Source organism: Citrus clementina, unplaced genomic scaffold, assembly GCF_000493195.1.
Source record: "Citrus clementina cultivar Clemenules unplaced genomic scaffold, Citrus_clementina_v1.0 scaffold_6, whole genome shotgun sequence".
Taxonomy (NCBI): domain Eukaryota; kingdom Viridiplantae; phylum Streptophyta; class Magnoliopsida; order Sapindales; family Rutaceae; genus Citrus; species Citrus x clementina.
In genome coordinates this window covers 14,269,207-14,287,780 of record NW_006262139.1, presented here as the reverse complement: position 1 = coordinate 14,287,780, position 18,574 = coordinate 14,269,207, and the positions used below count along the sequence as shown (strand labels likewise).

Here is an 18,574-nt window from a genome sequence, read left to right as displayed (position 1 = left end):
TTTATCATTCCAAAAAAATAAAAATAAAAAGAGAGAATTATGTCCAATATTTAAATTTTGATGATAAAAACTTAGAAATTAATTTAAAAAGAAAAATATAATCGTGTCATTGATCAGCTAAATGAGTTAAGAAATTTAATCATAACCCAACATGAAAAAAAATCATGTCGATTCGGACTCGACCCATTTAATAATTGTGTCAAATTTAATAGACTATACCTATTTATTTATATCATATTAGTATCAAATAATCGGATCGTGTCAAATTTTAGAATCTCTAGTCTCAACATGGTTACTAGGGAGGTCCACTGCAAATATAGGAAAAAAAATAATGGTCGGATTATTTTTCTTTTGTTAAAGAAAGGGGAGGCCAGCGGGTACGTACTCTAGCATGTATTGTACCCCTAACGGGCTGAAACAAAAGGCCGCCTTATTGGCCTTAAGGAGGAAGGCCTACCCAAGATCGGGCTCGATCAGGATCCATTAGCCAGGGGTTAAAGCAATTGGGCTTTAATAGCACATTAAAGACTTGGCCAACCGCAGAAGTCTGTAAAATTGAACAAAAATCAAATGAATTTCTTTAAATTCAACTCGATTACTTAAACGCCTAATTAGAGTCAATTTTGGCATCAAAATCTAATGCAACCAAATCCTTTTCTTTTCTTTTTTTTTGAATGGCTAATGCTACCAAATCAATTATACTAATCTTCAATCAAACGGTGTTAATCATTAATGACTGACGAACTAATACTATTCCAAAAAAAAAAAAAAACCGAAGTAATACGAATATAATCAACTTTGAGTAGTCTTAATTAGTCAGATTATCAAAAACTGTGGAGCAGCGCGTGGTAAAAAATGGTGAGTGGAAAAAACTTACGACAAGAGATAAGGTGACATCAGAGAGAAGAGGATAAGAAAATCAATGTAACAACCAACCAACCAACCTGATTGATTAACGGCTACGAAGGAAAAAGGAGGGGCAGTTGCGCGTCGCTCGTCACAGTTTCGCTCCTGTGATTGACTGACGGCCGGATGGACAAGTAAGCTAATTCTTGATCAATGGCTACGCTTACACGCGTCACATTCATTTCCGCATCGTCACCATCAGGCAGCATTGGTCACTCTCGTAATAAATGCCGTCAGGTGGCGTCATCAATACCATTCCTCAACAGCCTTCCAGAATTTTCTTCTCACGCTTTCCGCGCTCGCTATTCTCCTTCTTCACTAACATCACTTCCGAGAACGAGATACCGAAGGAGTTGCGTCAGTAAAACCGAAGCAGTCAAAGTTTTATCGATGGCTAAGAGTACCGTTCTTGTCACCGGCGCTGGTGGTCGAACCGGTAATTTTTTACCTTTTTTTTGTTTTCTTAATTATGTGATTATCCAAATTAATTGTCATTTTTTAGCTTGCTATAAAATCCTATATCCCGTGATCATTTTTCGCTGGCGTCAGAGTGCGTAAGCTTTTCTTAATTCTAAATTTTAAAATCTGTTGAATACAATTGAGTTGATGGATTAGGAGCCTAATTGTTATGTTTAACAGTCTGTTTAGTACATCACTGCAAAACAGTGACTAAGCAAAACTGTTTCCGTAGTTGAAACTTAGCCAACATGAGCTTGTTAGTTACCTACTCAACAGTATGAGATTTTTTGTTTTTTTCCTTTTTCTTGATTTTGTGGTGAATTTTTGATGAGGTAAAATTACAATTAGGCTCTAAATACGCAGGCAGGTTACAGGCCTAGAATTGGTGCTGTTGGTTGAGATAAGCTTGTCAAAGTTGGTTGTTTGGTTTCCGTTTCATTGGTTGATCAGTTCAACTGGATCTGGATGCCATCTCTTTTTATGACTTATGATCTAGTTTTGTCTCCTCACACTGGTCTATTGTTGTGGCTTCCTTTGCATTTTTAGCTAGCTTGCTGATTTTGATGAATTCCCATTCACCAAAAGTAATTTTAATCCATTGGGTATGTACATTTTGCTCATTCCATAAAAGTGAAGTCAGTTAAATGATTAACAAGCTTGTTACATGGTGAATTTTAAGGGATTGAGGAAAAAAAAAAACTACATATTCTTGCAATTTTACATTTTTCTGTCAGATATCCAATTGGTGACATATGATTGCCTGATGCCTTTTTATTTATTAGATGGAATTGATTTCATTGTACCAAATGGCAAATGGACATTTGACAAACGACAATGCTTGAGTTTTGTTGTCTATCTGGGACTTTCTGTTAATTCACTAGATTATTGCGGTGTAGTAATCATCGATCTGTGTATATTCTCTGATTATAACATGAATACAAGTTTCACTAACATTTAAATTATTCTGGTATGACATATAGTTGCTTTCTCTGCAGAAATGAAAAGGATAAAGACATACATAGTTCCTTCTTGTCTTATGGATCATCAATTTATCATTTCTTCTTCTTTTCTCTTCATTTTTCTCTATTGACATCTTCCCATTGCGGACTTCGGCAGGTCAAATAGTTTATAAGAAATTAAAGGAGAGGTCAGAGCAATATGCTGCTAGAGGTTTGGTCAGAACTGAGGAGAGCAAGCAGAAAATTGGCGGAGCAGATGATCTTTTTATTGGTGACATAAGGGACTCTAATAGCATCATTCCTGCAATCCAAGGAATCGATGCTCTCTTAATTCTCACAAGTGCAGTACCAAAGATGAAACCTGATTTTGATCCTGCCAAAGGTGGAAGGCCTGAGTTCTACTTTGAAGAGGGTGCATATCCTGAACAGGTAATATTTACGTGTATTCTTGTTTGAGAATTCTGACATTTATTTTTTTCTCCTTGTTTTCTTCCTTACTTTAATGAGATATGTTTGCTTCTTAGGTTGATTGGATTGGTCAGAAAAATCAAATTGATGCTGGTGAGTATCTACTTTCTTTCTTTTCATTAATTCAAAATACTTCGTTTTACTTTTTTTTCGCAAAATTAAATAGTAGATGAATTAAACAATTTTCATGAACAGCTAAGGCTGCTGGAGTGAAGCAAATTGTGTTGGTTGGATCGATGGGAGGAACAAATCTTAATCATCCCTTGAACAGTTTGGGCAATGGCAATATATTGGTTCGTAATCTTTTCTTATATATTTTTAGATTAATAACTTGTAGCTATTTAGTCTATGTTTTGTTAGAGTCATTCCTTGTTTGTTGTATGAATCTATCTTTTAGTTTTTCCCCTTTGTTGTTATGCCTATCTTTCTTTTTCAGAGGGGGTAAACAATTTTCGAAGAGAACTGCTGTTTTAATTATGCTCTGTTTACAGGTTTGGAAAAGAAAGGCTGAGCAGTATTTGGCTGACTCTGGTATTCCATACACAATTATAAGGTATTCAAATTATAATTCATGTTTATTATCATAATAACTTTATTTTTCAAGAAAATTAATAAAATTTGAAAAACGTGTGGAATGGGGAAAAAAACATATTTAGATAGAAAACTAGAAAAGTATAACTTCAATGTAATATTAAAACATTACTTAAAAATAGAAAAAAAACAACTATAATGTAATCATACAAATAGTTCTATGATTTTTCTTTTCTATTATTCTTGTGGGACCAAAAAATAGAAAGAATAATTTGTTTTGTTGATAAGGTGGGACCAATAAATTTTTGTGTTTTGCATTTGTGAATAATTTGTTTTGTTGATAAGGTGGGACCAATAAATTTTTGTGTTTTGCATTTGTAAAGAAAAAGTGAAAAAAAATGTATACTACTAATTTTCATATAAAAACAGAATTGATTCAAAAGTAAAGTCTACTGAACATGTTTAACTCTTTTTCGTGTTTGTCAAAGAAAACACTATTAGTAAAAAAACAAAAAAAACTGCTTCCCCCCTTCCCCTTTTTTGCCAATTGTTTTCAATTTTACAAAAAGAGAAAAAAGGTACAACTTGGTTGGGAAGCCTTATTTTTTACTAAGATTTTGTGTTCTATGAAAATGAGTTCTATTTGGTTTTCAATCTCTCTTACAAATGTGAAAAAGCACAATACTTGCTTTCTCTCTTAAACTGCAGCTTGAGTGTAGGTCCCACATTCTATTTTGCAAATATTATATGTAAAATTTCAAATATTTAAATCTCACATGTCGTAAGAAAAAGATATTTTTTTTAAATTTTTTTGGTACAAGTAGAAGAAAAATGAAAAATAGTTTTCCATACAACTTTTTACTACATAATCTAATTTAATTTATGGACTTAATGTATTCTTAGAGAATCACCCAGTTGATTGATCTCTGCATATGGTTCAATTCCATAGGAATAATTAAGTCTTCTCTTCCATCTCTTTGTTGATCCTTTTATAGTATTTCTCTTTCAAAAATTTCTTACAGAGAAGAGAACAAGCATTGTAAACTTAAAAGAAGAAAAAGAAAATTATTTCTTTTAGACCATTTGGGTGGATGAATTTGCTTGTTGTTCCACATTACTCTATCAATTTAACTTTTTGATAAACCCTTTTAGTTACAGATTGACAATTTGTTAAAGCTCTTAAAATATGATAAATTCTTATGATGTTTAGTCAATTAGGCTGAGGAAAATGATGGTTCATCTGTGGGACGATTATTAATTTTCTTTTCTTTTCTCATTATTTTTAATCTATTTGATACCAACTTTAACTGTGAGGCACTGTTTCATCAAAATAATAAGATTAGTTGTATCTGCCAAACTTGGCAATGTCTATTTGTCCTCTTTTTCAGAGGACTGGAAGTGTTGAATCTTGAAGCATTATTTACTATTTATTTATCATCACATAACAACATTTTTTATTTCCTTTTCTCTATGCACATTTGTGATTCTTCTACCACAAATTTTTTTTCTCTTCGGTCTGAGAAAGAAAAAAACATTTTGAAGAAAGATAACATAAAACAACGGACTGAGGTTGAGAGGAAAGAAAAATTGAAGAGAGTACTAAGTATAATTAGTGGGGTCCATTAATGAAAAAAAAAAAAATCCATTTCATCCTTCAACCTTGAATCAAGCTTTAATATGATAGTTAGAATTTTGTGTCAAATCGTTATGCATGGGCAAGAAAAAAAGAAAAAGAAAAAGTTGACTGCTGTATCTGCCCTGTCCCTTTTATATATAGTGAGCAATTTTGCCCAACATATGGTGAGCAAACAGGCACGTACCATAATTCTGTGACTTGCTATTAATAGTGTTGAAGTGTACCATAATTCTGTGACTTGCTACTAATAGTGTTGAAGTTGTGGATTAACTTGATAACACTATGTAATAGTGTCGCTCACCATAATGTGAGCAATGTTACCCACTAGATCATTACTCATTCTTAATCCTAAATTTTTTCTAAGCAAAAGTCCAGTACAATTATCACGAAGTGGTGGATATCCAAGGAGTGTGTTGTGAAGTGTATCTCCACCTTGAGAATCGGGTTGGGTAATAGACGCCAATCAATTTGGAGGGTGTAACACACACACATCAACCTAGTTGTCTTCAAACAAAAGTTTTGAAACAACGCCTCACAATTCCATTATTCTGTTTTTTGATTCAAACAATAGTTTCTAAACTCAAATGGCTTCTTCGATATACAAATCATCATATATTTCTTGAAAGTTTTGGGTAAGAAAAGATCATTTGATGATCCCTCCTCCCAATTTGGTGCATTTGATGTGCAAAAGGCTACTGTAAATATGTAATAAATTGCTCTCAGTCACTCTATCTCTCTCTCTCTCTCTCTCTCTCTCTCACTCACACACACACACACACACAGAGGCAGGCTCGCATAGATTTGAGACATGAGATGCATCCCAGGGTAGATTAGCTCAGGTTGACCTCAAATTGAAACCAATGCAAGGGTGGTGATTTTGGCAAGCTATTGAAGTAACATGTTGCTCATTGTAAGTTATTAGTTATTTAATTTTAGACCTCTGAGACTCTTCTGTTTATTGTCTAGGGCCGGAGGCCTTCAGGATAAAGAAGGTGGTATCCGAGAATTGCTTGTCGGTAAGGATGATGAACTTCTTCAGACAGAAACAAGGACAATTGCCAGGGCCGATGTTGCCGAAGTCTGCATTCAGGTATGAACATAAGAATTGTGCTAATGCAAGAATGCACATTAATTTATTTCAAGATAATCTCAATCTTTTTAGAGTAATGTGAGTGGTTATTTACATGCGCTTTTTGTTCTCCCTCAACAGGCACTACAGTTTGAGGAGGCCAAATTTAAGGCATTTGATCTGGCCTCAAAGCCTGAGGGAACTGGCACACCCACAAAGGATTTTAAAGCTCTCTTTTCTCAAATTACTACTCGTTTCTGAGTCTCAGTCGCCATTCTCCTCCTGAGTTTTTATGTTAGAAAACTGTAATGCCTTGTATTAAAAAGGGGAATGAATAAATGAATGCCGAAGATTTCTAAAAGCTGGTGTAAAACAATTTTATGCGAAAGATATTCTCCGCACTTGCATTGGATAGTTGTCTATTGGTATTGGAACTTTTCACATGGATGAATAGAGTGGATTCGGTGCTTTTGATTTTCAAGCTTCTCCTAAGGTAAGATCAAATATAAAATATATTAAGCGCTGAAAAAGGACTTCTCTCTCTCTCTTTTTTTTTTTTTTTTAAATAGTTCAAGTTCTCACAAAAGTATTGAGGGGGCTAAATGTTCTTAATATTTATAAAATTTTTTTTATTGCGAAATACGAGTGGAGTATAAAAGTGAGAGATTATTTGTCTGGATATGTATTTTACAGAATTTAATATAATAATATAAGTTTCAATTATGTATATTTGATTGTAAATATTAACATAATATATTTGTTATAATAATAATTATTATTAATATTTGTATAATATAGTAATTTAATGTATAATCAATATTAAAAAAAAAAATACTTCACTCATTAAAATTCGAATCCGTGACTGGAGACTAAAACGACTGTTAGAGCGATATCTCAACGTCACACATTAGTTTGATTTGATACTCGGGTGCTCACTTCTTTTGAATTTTTGTTTTGCAGTTGTCTCTAAGTTACGTAAGCGCCGTCGTTTCATCCAACTTTAAAAAAAAAAAAAAAAAAAAAACTCTAAATCAGTAAATCGCAAAGTGAGCGCGCAAATGAGCTCAACAGAAGACTTGGACAGTTGAAATGGCGGTTTCACTTAACTGCCATAACAAACCCTTGTCCACCTCGCTTCATTTCCAGAACCCTAATTTCAGTTCATCCAAATATCACCGTAAAAACCAAAACCATATTTCCGCTTTTCGCCTTCCCGCGAAAACCAAAACGCACCGTATCGTAACCGTCCGTGGATTGGGCACTGACTCGGATCCGAACACTCCGCAAGAAGGTCTGAGGTCCCCCTCACTCTCTCTTCTCTCGACAGAAAAAAAGGAAAAAATTCAATATTTTAACTTCTTGACTCTGAAATTTGATGGGTTTTGGATTTTTAATTAGATGATAAAGAGGTCAATAGTTTGGGAGTCAGAGCTGCACTATCTATGCTGAGCTTTTACAAAAGTAAGTCCCTTTCGCTTTTTATCTTGTTAATTTTTGAATTTTTGGTGAATTCTATCAAATCATTGAAATGGGTATTGGTGAAAACAGGGGAAATCTCGCCACTGATGCCGAGGAGTTGTAGATATGTGCCAACATGTAGTGAGTACTCAATGCAAGCGTACAAGAAATATGGAGTTGTAAAGGGCACTGTCTTGACTGCTTGGCGTCTCTGTCGCTGCAATCCTCTTGGTAATTCAGTTGCTTTATTCTCCTTTTTGAAATTCATTTTTGGAACCCTTTTGTCCGTTGTTTACGTTGGTTGGTTTAGAATAATAGCTTCTTGGATTGAACTTTTTGATAACAAATAAGAAATAGCAAAATAGGTCATATTCAAAACCATCTAACTCTTTCTTTAGTCTAACTCATAAGTACTATCATTTTGTTTGTGTTTGTGCATTTGTGTCTCTTTATGTTTGGCCTAGGTTTAAAATTCAGCAGTTCCAAGATTCTGTCAACTTTACACTTGGAATTGCTTATTGGATTCATAAAAGAGACAAATTCATGATATAGTCTACATCAATGCTCTAAACACGGTACAAGAGTGTTGCTTCTAGGGGTTTTAGCTTGCTTCTTAATTTCTTGTTAAATCTATCATGGAAAAAAGCATTAATAACAAAGTGAAAATACATGAGGTTACGAGAATCACTCCTTTCTTCAGCTCAACCACTGAGTTTTCTTTCCCTCTAACTTTATTTGATACATATTGGTTCAAGTTTCATCCTATAGAACGCCTCTTCTTCTGTCAGGTCACTAATTTAACGGCTGATTTTTTCCACTCAATAATTTTCCCCAAGCTTAAGCACTTTCTTTCTATTACTCTTCTTCACTGTCTTCCTCTTGCCGATAGTCTCATGTGGCCCTTAGATGCCGCAAAACCAGCCATCTACTACTTCCCAAAGACGGTGTTTCAGTCACTGTTGCTGAGTCTAACACCGACTTCAATTATCTCTGTGGAAATGCAATTCATGAAGCTGTTGAATTTCTTCCTTTGACACCCTTGACATCCCAGTTGTCAACCTCTGACGATAAAGCAGCGGTAATTGCTATCCAAATAACAATGTTTCCAAATGAAGGGTTTTGCATTGGCATTTCAACTCACCATATTATATTCGATGGAAGAAGTTCAGTAATGTTTATGAAGTCTTGGGCTTCTTAATGCAAACAAGATGAAGAAAACCCCTCTTTATCACCAGAACTTACTCTATCGTTTGACTGGACTGTCATCAGAGATCCAACGGGGATTGACATGGTGTTCATTAACAATTGGTTAGCTTTTACTGTGTCAGATACCAATCCCAACAAACGAAGCTTGAAGAGTTTGCCAAGCTTTGTCGATTTGGACAATTTGGTTCAAGCTACATTTGTGTTGACATGTGAAGATATTAAGGAACTTAGGGATAACATATTGTCTGTTTTGGATAAGGTTAATGGAAATGAAGTGAAAAAATTCGACAAACTACATTTATCAACTTTTGTGCTTACAGGTGCTTATGTATACTCTTGCATGGTTAAAGCCAAAGGAGCAGAAAACAATAGAGATGTTTTGTTTGGGTTCACAGCAGATTATAGGAAGTGTTTGGATCTCCCAATCCCAATGAATTATTTCGGTAATTGTGTTGGGACTCGTGCCATGGTTGCAAAAACTAGAGATTTCATGGAGGAAACTGGAGTTTTATTTGTTGCAGAGAAGTTAAGTGATATGATCAAAGAGTTAGAGGATGGATTAACTCTAGAAGGATTTGAGGAAAAGCTTGTGAAGTTAATGCCCATGATGAAATCAGTAGCACAAGGAGCACAGGGGCTTGGGGTTATTGGCTCCAACCGCTTTGATGCTTACAAATCTGATTTTGGGTGAGGAAGGCCAGAGAAGGTGGAAATTTTGACAGTATTCAGCGCAGGATCTATCTCTTTGGTGGAGAGTAGAGATGGTCCTGGGGTTGTCGAGATTGATTTGGTCTTAGAGAAGCAAGAGTTGGATATTTTTGCTTCTTTATTTGAGCAGGAGCTAAAAGAGCTTATTTAAGTTAGAAAGCTATTTTTAGTAGCCAGATTGCGAGTCTATAAACATTTGAACTACTGGTTGGTATTTTTGGCGTGAGTTTTGTATGTTATAAAAGACCTACTTTCTTTGATGATGTAAGACACCCCTTCAGATACACATAATTAGGCTCCCAATGTCAGAGTTATTAAGCATATAATGTCATTTTGAAGCTTTCGACAAGATCCAAAAAACTCTTATTTTCTCATCATACTTATTAAGTTTCATCTAGAACTTTTGTTCTCAATCTCTTTTGCTTTCATTTTGCCATTCAATTAAAACCAAAGACATCAAGTTTTGTGCTTCTAGTTCTTAATGGTCCATAATTAATATCCTCCATATGGTTTTTTCAGGTGCTCTTTGTTGACTTGAGTATTTTTCTTTTTGTGTGTGGTTAGGAGATCCATCAGATTTTGAACTGTTCATTCCCTTGAAGCTTAAAAGTATTCAACTCCCAATAAAACTCTTAACATCTGTCGTTTTTTCATTTTTTAATTATTTATTAAACACAGACTACTATCATATAATGAATCACACCATGATCTATAGAACTAAGGACATTTATGTTCATTCCCAATGGTTTCTCTGAATGTGATGTATATCTCCTCTTTTACCTTAACCTGGTATTCCTTTCTCTTCCCACATTATTTATTCCTTTTACCCTAAGAAAAAATTTATTTTGTGGTGAGCTAAGAGAATATTTCAATAAAATTTCAAACTTGTCCCTTTTCTAACTTGTTGGCTAGAGCAAGCCAATAACTAGAGGGCCATATGTCAATAAAGAAGAAAGAAGTACAATTTAGTGGTGTAATGAGGTTGGATGTTGCAAATAATGAACTAAATATTGCTCTAGATTATGCTAGCGTGCGTTTTTTTTTTTTTTTAATATGATATTTTTGAATTAGCCTGAGATCGCAATAGACTTGAATGTCTAAATATGGAAAAACATGTTTTTCTTTTTAAGATTTAAATATAAGTGTTAAGTTGTTTGTCTTTCTAAAATTAAAAATAAAAAGGAGAAATCTAGAAACCAATTCTTACACATCTTTGCCCTTATGAATTTTAACAATTATACTGAATGGATAGCTCTTTCTAGCCAAGGTTGACGTTTTTTTCCAATTCCTTACTATATGAGCTTTTCCAGATTACTTCTGAAATAATTCATTTTTCTTTAGGTGGGTCCGGATTTGATCCTCCTCGATGGTTTGATGAGGAAAGTCCACCTGAAGTATGACAGCATATAGTCTAATAGCTGCCAAGCAAAATGGTACTTTTCAGAGTCTTGAGGCTAAAGGTTCAGAGAACAATTGCTTATTTGGCCAAGTAAGCGGTAGGCATGCGGATAAAGTACTTACTTTGCATTGATTCTTTTTTCAGTCTGTGTCCCAAGATTGTAAATTACACTTTCATACTCAAGAATACAATGTAGAGTCCCTGCTTAATTATGAGTTTTTCTTAATATACAATTATATAGTGGTTTACTATTAGATTTTATGTGTTAATTTTCAAGGCTTTTGGCTAGAACAGTTACAGTTTGCTGGGCTCTCAGTCTTTTGTTTTGCAAATTTATGAAAACTTCAATCCGGATCCCTGAAGCCTTGACAGCTAGGTAGAAAATAGTTATTAATGTAATTAGCCACAGTCTTCTTTATTCGCTGACGTCAGAGAATTAGTATGTTGTTGTCACAGACTTGAGCTTTAAAGGAATTACTAGATTTGTAAATCGAAATACCAAGATATAGTGAGAAACTAGACTCGGTGGTGTCTGATTTCTGAACTGATGTTTGGTCCTCTGAAAGATCTCTCTTTTATATAGTGGTTCTTGTCTATGTATTCTGTTCAGAATATGGTTGAATCAGAGTTTTCATTTGTATTTATAGCCAAAAAAAGAAAGAATAACTTTTCATATGGAACAGCTCTTGCCATGGAACTTGTATACCAGAGGCTAAACAACTTAGACAAATATTTATCTACCAAATATTCTCGAGAACTTGTTGAGAAAAGGGAACTTCCAGAAGTGTTGTTGACCTTCATGCCTAAATTATCGTTCTTTCCTTTGTATCTTCTTTATATTCATGTAAACTCTGTTCTTGTTTTCGCTTACCTTAAGTTTTATACTTGTTGTACAAAATGTGTAAAAGCCAACAAAGGAATGCGCATGAATAGTGAAGTTGAAAAGTCATGCTTCCCAATAGTAGGGAGCAGGAGTCATACTCCCCAAGAGCGGGAACCAATAGAAACCGTGCTCCCCAAGAATGAGGACTAACAGCCATGCTCCTAAAAAATGGAGACTAGGAGCCATGCTCCTCAAGAGTGGGTACCATAGTCATACTTCCGAAGAGTGAGGACTAGAGATTGTGCTCTATCAAGTGTAGGGACTAAAATTAGAATGAGGACTAACAGCCATGCTCCTCAAAAGTGGAGACTAGGAGCCATGCTCCTCAAGAGTGGGTACCACAGTCATACTTCCGAAGAGTGAGGACTAGAGATTGTGCTCTACCAAGTGTAGGGACTAGAATTCATGTGCTCTAAGAGTAGAGAATAACAAAATAAGTCATGGACCATAAGCTCATGGGGACCGAGTCTATGGTCCCATGAGCTTATGATTTATAACTTATTTTGCTATTCCCTATTCTCGAGATGTATAAATTCTGGTCTTCACACTTGGTGGAGCACGATCTTTGGTCCCCACTCTTAAAAAGCATGGCTCCTGCTAAACACTCTTGGGGAGCATGGTTACTGGTTTCTACTCTTGGGAAGTATGGTTGCTGGTCCCTATTCTTAGTTGTTGGTCTCCATTCTAGGGGAGGGTGACTCCTGCTCCCCACTCTTAGGGGGCATGGCTTCTACTCCCTACTCTTGGGGAGCATGGCTTCTGTCGGTCCCCACTCTTGGAAAGTATGGTTTCTACTGGTCTCCATTCCTGGGGAGTATGGCTTCTGCTCCCCATTCTTGTTGAGCATGACTATTCAACTTCATCATTTCCACACACTCCTTTGTTGACTTTTTACACATTTTGTACAACAGCTGCTCCCCAACTCTTAATTTCTATTTCTACTAGAATCAAAAGCATAAGAGCTCAAGTCATTTCTTTCTTTATGCCTTCTATATAAACTATCTTTTACACCATTTGTCGGCATTGTTGAGTTTACATCTCTTTGGCTTTCACTTTCCCTGATGAGTATATTTTGTTTTTCTTTTAAAATTTTCAATGTCTTCAAATTATAAGGATAATGCGAACTCATTCTACCATGACTACTCTGATGATAATTATTATCCTGTATCAACCGACCAACCACCTCTTATTGTAAATTTTACTCTCGCATTATATCCCTGCTAACCAAACTAACTTCTAGTCTAACTCTGATTGGTCCATCGATAAGGTAGGGAATAGGATATTTGAAAAATTCATCTCATCCCTTTGAGTCAAATATGAGATCCTAAATTCAATTGAATTTAAAAAAGTACAAACTAGTGAGCTTACCAGTCAGCCTCCTTCTAGGGCTATTGTTTTTCACCCTGACTTTTTTTGATATGGCGTTCGGTTACCATTACACCCTTTTTTGAGGTACATATTTATATGTCTCAACTTTGCTCTGACACAGTTTTGTCCCAATGTTTGGTGCATCATGATTGCTATGTGTGTTGCATGAAAATTAAGAGGCTAGTTTTGAGGTACAATTTATTTGCCTCAACTATGCTCTTAACACAGTTTTGTCCCAATGTTTGGTGCATTATGATTGCTATGTGTGTTGCATGAAAATTAAGAGGGTTCTCTAGCCCTGCATTTAGTCAATTTCGGTGAGTTTACCAACTAATGAGCCTTTCATGTGGTAAAAGATCTTCTTTCATGCAGTTTTAGGTTTTTGGTGCAACCCTTGAACAATTGCAACTGCGTGGGAGGATGATCCCACAGCTTGAGGTGATGATTCTAGAGCTTGAAAGGATGGCTTATTCCTGAGTTTTCTACTGATCTTTGAGGCTGAATACTTGTCTATTTTCTTCTTTTTCCTAACAATGTCGTCTCCCGAAGGCATAGTTAAAAAAAAAAAAAAAGTAAAATGTTACAATATTTATGTAGCATAAAAATTGTTATTCTTGAAGAGAAGCTCACCTGCTAGTGGAATAATAGCAGAAGCAGGAAGTCCCAAGCAGTTAGAAAGCCTATTTGAGAAAGATATTTTTAGAACCACAAGTTTTTCAGGGTCTTTAAATCTTCGTCGATCTAACCTTGCTCAGCAAGATCGATAGAGGCATAGCTCTATGACACTATTATAAAGAACATTAAGCACATAGAGTAAAAAAAACATATTCTGCAAAGATTTCCTATGAAGTTACTTGGGGTGGAAAAGTTAATTGGAACTCGATACGTAGGATACATGTCACGAAAATTCATTAACTCTCAATCCCCAAAGACAAAAAGCCAAGAATCCTTCTAGGAGCCATCTCGTTGAAATTGACTAAATGTAGAGCATAGGAAACCTCTTAATTTCTATGCGACATACACGCCAATTATGGTGTACCAAACATTGGGGTAAAGCTGTGCCGGAGCACAGTTAAAGCAGATAAGCATGTATCTAAAAAAAAAGTGTAATGGTAACCTAACGCCATATTGGAGAAAGTTAGGGTAAAAAGCGACGGACCCAGAAGGATGCTAACTGGCAAGCTCACTAGTTTTGCTTTTAAGTTCAATTGAACTATGGATCTCGTATTTACTCTAAGCGATGATATGGATTTTTCAAATATCGTATGCCCTGCCTCATCGATGGACCAGTCAGAATCAGATTGAAAGTTGGTTTGGTTATTAAGGATGGTTTGGTTATTAAGGATAATAATGCTGGAGTAAAATTTACAGTAAGGGGTGGCTGGTTAGTTGATATAAGATAATAAAAATCATCATCATCAAAGTATTCATGGTAGAAGGAGTTAAGACTATCCTTGGAATTTGATATAGGATAATAAAAGTAGTCATTTGATATAGGATAAGGGGTGGTTGGTCAGTTGATATAGAATAATAAAAATCTTCATCATTAAAGTAGTCATGGTAGAAGGAGTTAGGATTATCTTTGGAATTTGAAGACATTAAAAATTCCAAAAGAAAAACACTCACTAGGAAAAGTGAAAGTCAAAGAGATGAAAACTCAATGATATCGATGAATGGTGTAAAAATTGGTTTATATAGAAAGTATGGAGGGAGAAACAACTTGAGCTTTTATGCTTCTTATTCTAGTGGAACTAGAAACTAAGAGCTGAGGAGCAGCTATTGTACAAAACATATAAAAAGTCAACAAAAGAGTGTGCAGGAATAGTGAAGTTGAAAAGTCATGCTCCTCAAGAGTGGGGAGCAGGAGCCATGCTTCCCAAGAATAGGGACCAACAGAAATCATGCTCCCCAAAAGTGGGGAGTAGTAACTATGCCCCTCAAGAGTGAGAGCAGGAGCCATGCTCCACAAGAATGATGGGGGCTGGAATTCATGCACCCCAAGAGTAGGGGATAGCAAAATAAATCATGGACCATAAGCCCATTGGGATTGTAGATCCGATTTTAGATCATGGACCACCCAAAAAGACCAAGTCTAAGTAGAGGAGCTATTGTTGTATTAAGGCCAGTTAAATAAAAATCAACAATTAAAGGATATTGCTTGGTTCAGAAGTAGAATAGATGAGGCTTGACATGGATAGAATCAGTTAGAAAATAAAAAAATATTTTATAATTAGAATCCTAAATGATAGAGGACAATTAGGATGAGTTTCAATTAGACATGGATCATATCTGTAGAGAGCTATAAATAAATGGTCTCTCTTAGTTGGGGAACAAGCATGGAAAAAAAGTAAGGAAGAGAGTGGGAGTTTAATTGTAATTGCGATCCTAATGAAAGATTTGTTTTCACTACCCGTTGACGTAAGCCAAGAGTAAAACCATGCTAATTATTTGTCTTTTTATTATATCGCCCCCACCTAAATTAATTCTATAGTTGACCGGATTTTTACGTAACACTACTTATTCACGGTGTTTTTTTGTATGGTGGAATGATGACTGAATAGTGAGAATTGGAAAGGCCTAAATATTTAACCCGCTTATAAGAAAATGAAACATTTTCGGCATTGTACACATCGTTATATTTTTAAAACCAAGAGATACATGATGATTGGCATTAGGGATGGCAATGGGCACCGCCCGCAGCGGGTTTGCCATTACCAAACCCAAATTCGTACAAAATTTAAATTACCAAATCCACCTGCAACCCAGAGCAGATTTTAATTTTTTTTTAAAAACCCACCCGCATTAGGTTTTGACAATTATCAAACCCGCAATGGTACCCGGCGGATTTTTTTGCGGGTTTCTATATTTAAAATCACAAATGTTTAATATATAAATTTATAATAATAACCTCAAATTTCATATAACATACTCAATTTTATATTTAAACAATGTAAATAAAAAAATAAAATTTTAACATCAATCCAATACAAATTCTCAAATTTAAGTATAAATTACACAAATCTATTTGAAAAACACTAACTAGTATCTAAAAATAATAATTACATTTCGTATTATCATTTAAAACAAGCTCGAAGAGAAAATATTCATTTCAGTTACCATCATAAGCACCCATCTAACACAATGCCTACAATAATAATTAAGATTAATATCTTCAAATACTAATTCGAAGAAAAGAATTACAATAATAAAATAATTCATGTATTAAGTTAAAGAAAAATAGTACGTATAAAATTATAATAGATATATAATAATCCATGAATTAAGTTGGGCGTAGGGCGCTGGCTCACTGTCACAAGGTCACGGCTGAAAAAAAAAAAAAGAATGATTGAATGAAGACAGAGATAAGAGATGGTCAGATGGGTGTGCGGCTAAGTCAAAGGAAAATGCATTTAGTTTTCTTTTAGGTCACGACTTTAAAATAGGAGATGTGCCACGTACACACATACACAACTTTAGGCCTTTGGCTATTTGGTAATTTGAATAATAACATTATTTTCTTTATACATTTTTAGATTAAAATTAAATTAAAAATATTTAGAAAAAATATTGTGGGTCTAATGGATATCCATGCGGGTATCCACCGAATATAAGGTTAATACCAAATCCACCCGCATCCATGTGCGAGTTTTTATTTATAATATTAAACCCGCCCGCAACGGATAAAATTACCTGCATCGGACGGGTTTGGGCAAATTTACGGGTTTGCTGGTTTACGGGTACAATTGCCATCCCTAATTGGCATCTTGTAATGATGGTTGTTGTCATCATTTGTCATAGAAATGAGTTGGTAGTCTTTGCTATAAGCAAACATTAGATTATCATAGTAGTATTAATTCTCTTTCACTAGTTCTTTTCAGTCGATGGCTAGGTTTGTATGCCTCTTTCTAGAATCATGAGGTGTGAAATCATAAATAACCGCAAAATATAAGTGGTTTGTGTGGTAGAACTCTGGCTCTGAACTGGCCAATCATTGGATTTTGCCAGCTCTAAATTCCTTTTCAACGTCTTCTTTTCTTATTCGCCATATTGCTCTCGATATTTCTAGTGAGATTCCCTTGACAAATTTTAGATTTGCAGTTTGTATCTTTGTGCGATGTATTCGTCCAATGGAATGAATTATTTCTGTGCCTCCCATCTTTTCTTTTCCACACATCACAGATTCTACTTTGTGGGTTCTTATGAATCTTGTCTATAGACCTTGTTTTAAGGCAACTAAGGATCTGCTTAGAACTTTGTTATATTAAAAAAAAAAAAGTTATTGGATTTCTTCTCCAAAGAGAATATTATTACTAGGGTATAGTCGTTAGTTATATCTACCCTTAATTCTCGACTACTTCCTTAAATTTTTCGTTACGTACCTATTGTATGCATATACAATGATAAAATTTGGGATGTTACCGAAAACTTGGGATTTACAACTAGAAGTGCGGTGGAGCTCTAACTTACTGTGCTGGTAAATATAGCTGTAGCCCAGTGAACGACAACTTGTTAAACAAAATTTGACCCCATTCCACTAGAAATCCTACCTTCTTATTTGCAACGGTTGATGTCCTTGTCGTTGCTGTCTCATCCAATATTATCGTCTCTAACTTGAGAAAAGAAAAAAGAGATAACGACCATGAAATTGAGAGTAAAAGAGTTGGACATTTTCCAATTATTATAGTGGTAACCGATCCCCACTGAAAAAGCAAGAAGCTTAGGCTAAGGTTCCGCCATGTAATTGGTTGCCTCTGTTGGACGAATCAATCCCAAATTTTAATAGTGGGTATCGACTTCATTCTCGAGAATAAATATCCATCTTACAGGACCACTAGTCCACTATCCTCAACTGCAGGTCTCTCTGGAACTTAGGTACCAATTTTCAATACAACCAATACTTGATTGAAGTAATGGCAAGTGTTAGTTTGATGGGTTTTCTAGAATGTGGAAGAGTTAATAGATGACCTGGAATGTTAATTTTGCAACCTTGTAGTGGCTAGACTTTGTTTATATTTTTGTTTTGTCGTATGTGGTTAGATGACATATTGGTAGGCCTAAGAATGCCTTAGTTGATTACTCTCTCTCTTTGTGGCAGTGGAAGCAAAAGGTTTAAAAATCAAATCCTACGCGCACCATGTTTGGAGGTTTAAGCAATTTGCATATGGTACAAAAAGATAGGAGAATAAAGACCACATGCTACTGAAATAAGAAGCTGAAAGCATTGCTGGTGGACAAATTCACATTAGGCGATTGGAACTTGTATGGAATATTAAAAGGCTCAAGAAGATGCTGATTGAAACTCTGGAAGCTCTCTCTCTTTCTGTCTCTGTATGAATATGATCTGTTTAGTGGATATTGAAAGCTCAGTTTTGGCTTCTATGAATTTGATTTGTGTACAACCAAAATTGAACCAGTCATCAAACTTGGAAGGAGCAAATAAGACATTCATTACCATTTGGGCACAAATACTAAAAACAAAAAATTAGAGCTTACAAAGAAAAAGGTCCATTAATAACATGCACAT

The 18,574-nt window shown here is 35.1% G+C and overlaps 2 protein-coding genes and 1 pseudogene across 2 annotated transcripts; all 3 read left to right on the top strand.

Annotated features, from left to right (window-relative positions):
• Positions 1-909: 909 nt before the first annotated feature.
• Positions 910-6,502, top strand: LOC18038885 (uncharacterized protein At5g02240). Its single transcript, XM_006429049.2, has 7 exons — positions 910-1,342; positions 2,482-2,753; positions 2,849-2,885; positions 2,988-3,085; positions 3,284-3,345; positions 5,926-6,049; positions 6,170-6,502. The coding sequence occupies exons 1-7, from the start codon at positions 1,060-1,062 to the stop codon at positions 6,287-6,289; spliced, it is 996 nt and encodes a 331-aa protein (XP_006429112.1). The 5' UTR covers positions 910-1,059; the 3' UTR covers positions 6,290-6,502.
• A 543-nt stretch (positions 6,503-7,045) lies between these two features.
• On the top strand, positions 7,046-11,318 carry LOC18038778 (UPF0161 protein At3g09310). The gene is made up of 4 exons (XM_006429045.2): positions 7,046-7,319; positions 7,427-7,489; positions 7,577-7,717; positions 10,742-11,318. The coding sequence occupies exons 1-4, from the start codon at positions 7,118-7,120 to the stop codon at positions 10,798-10,800; spliced, it is 465 nt and encodes a 154-aa protein (XP_006429108.1). The 5' UTR covers positions 7,046-7,117; the 3' UTR covers positions 10,801-11,318.
• On the top strand, positions 7,974-9,691 carry LOC112097228 (annotated as a pseudogene).
• Positions 11,319-18,574: the final 7,256 nt, after the last annotated feature.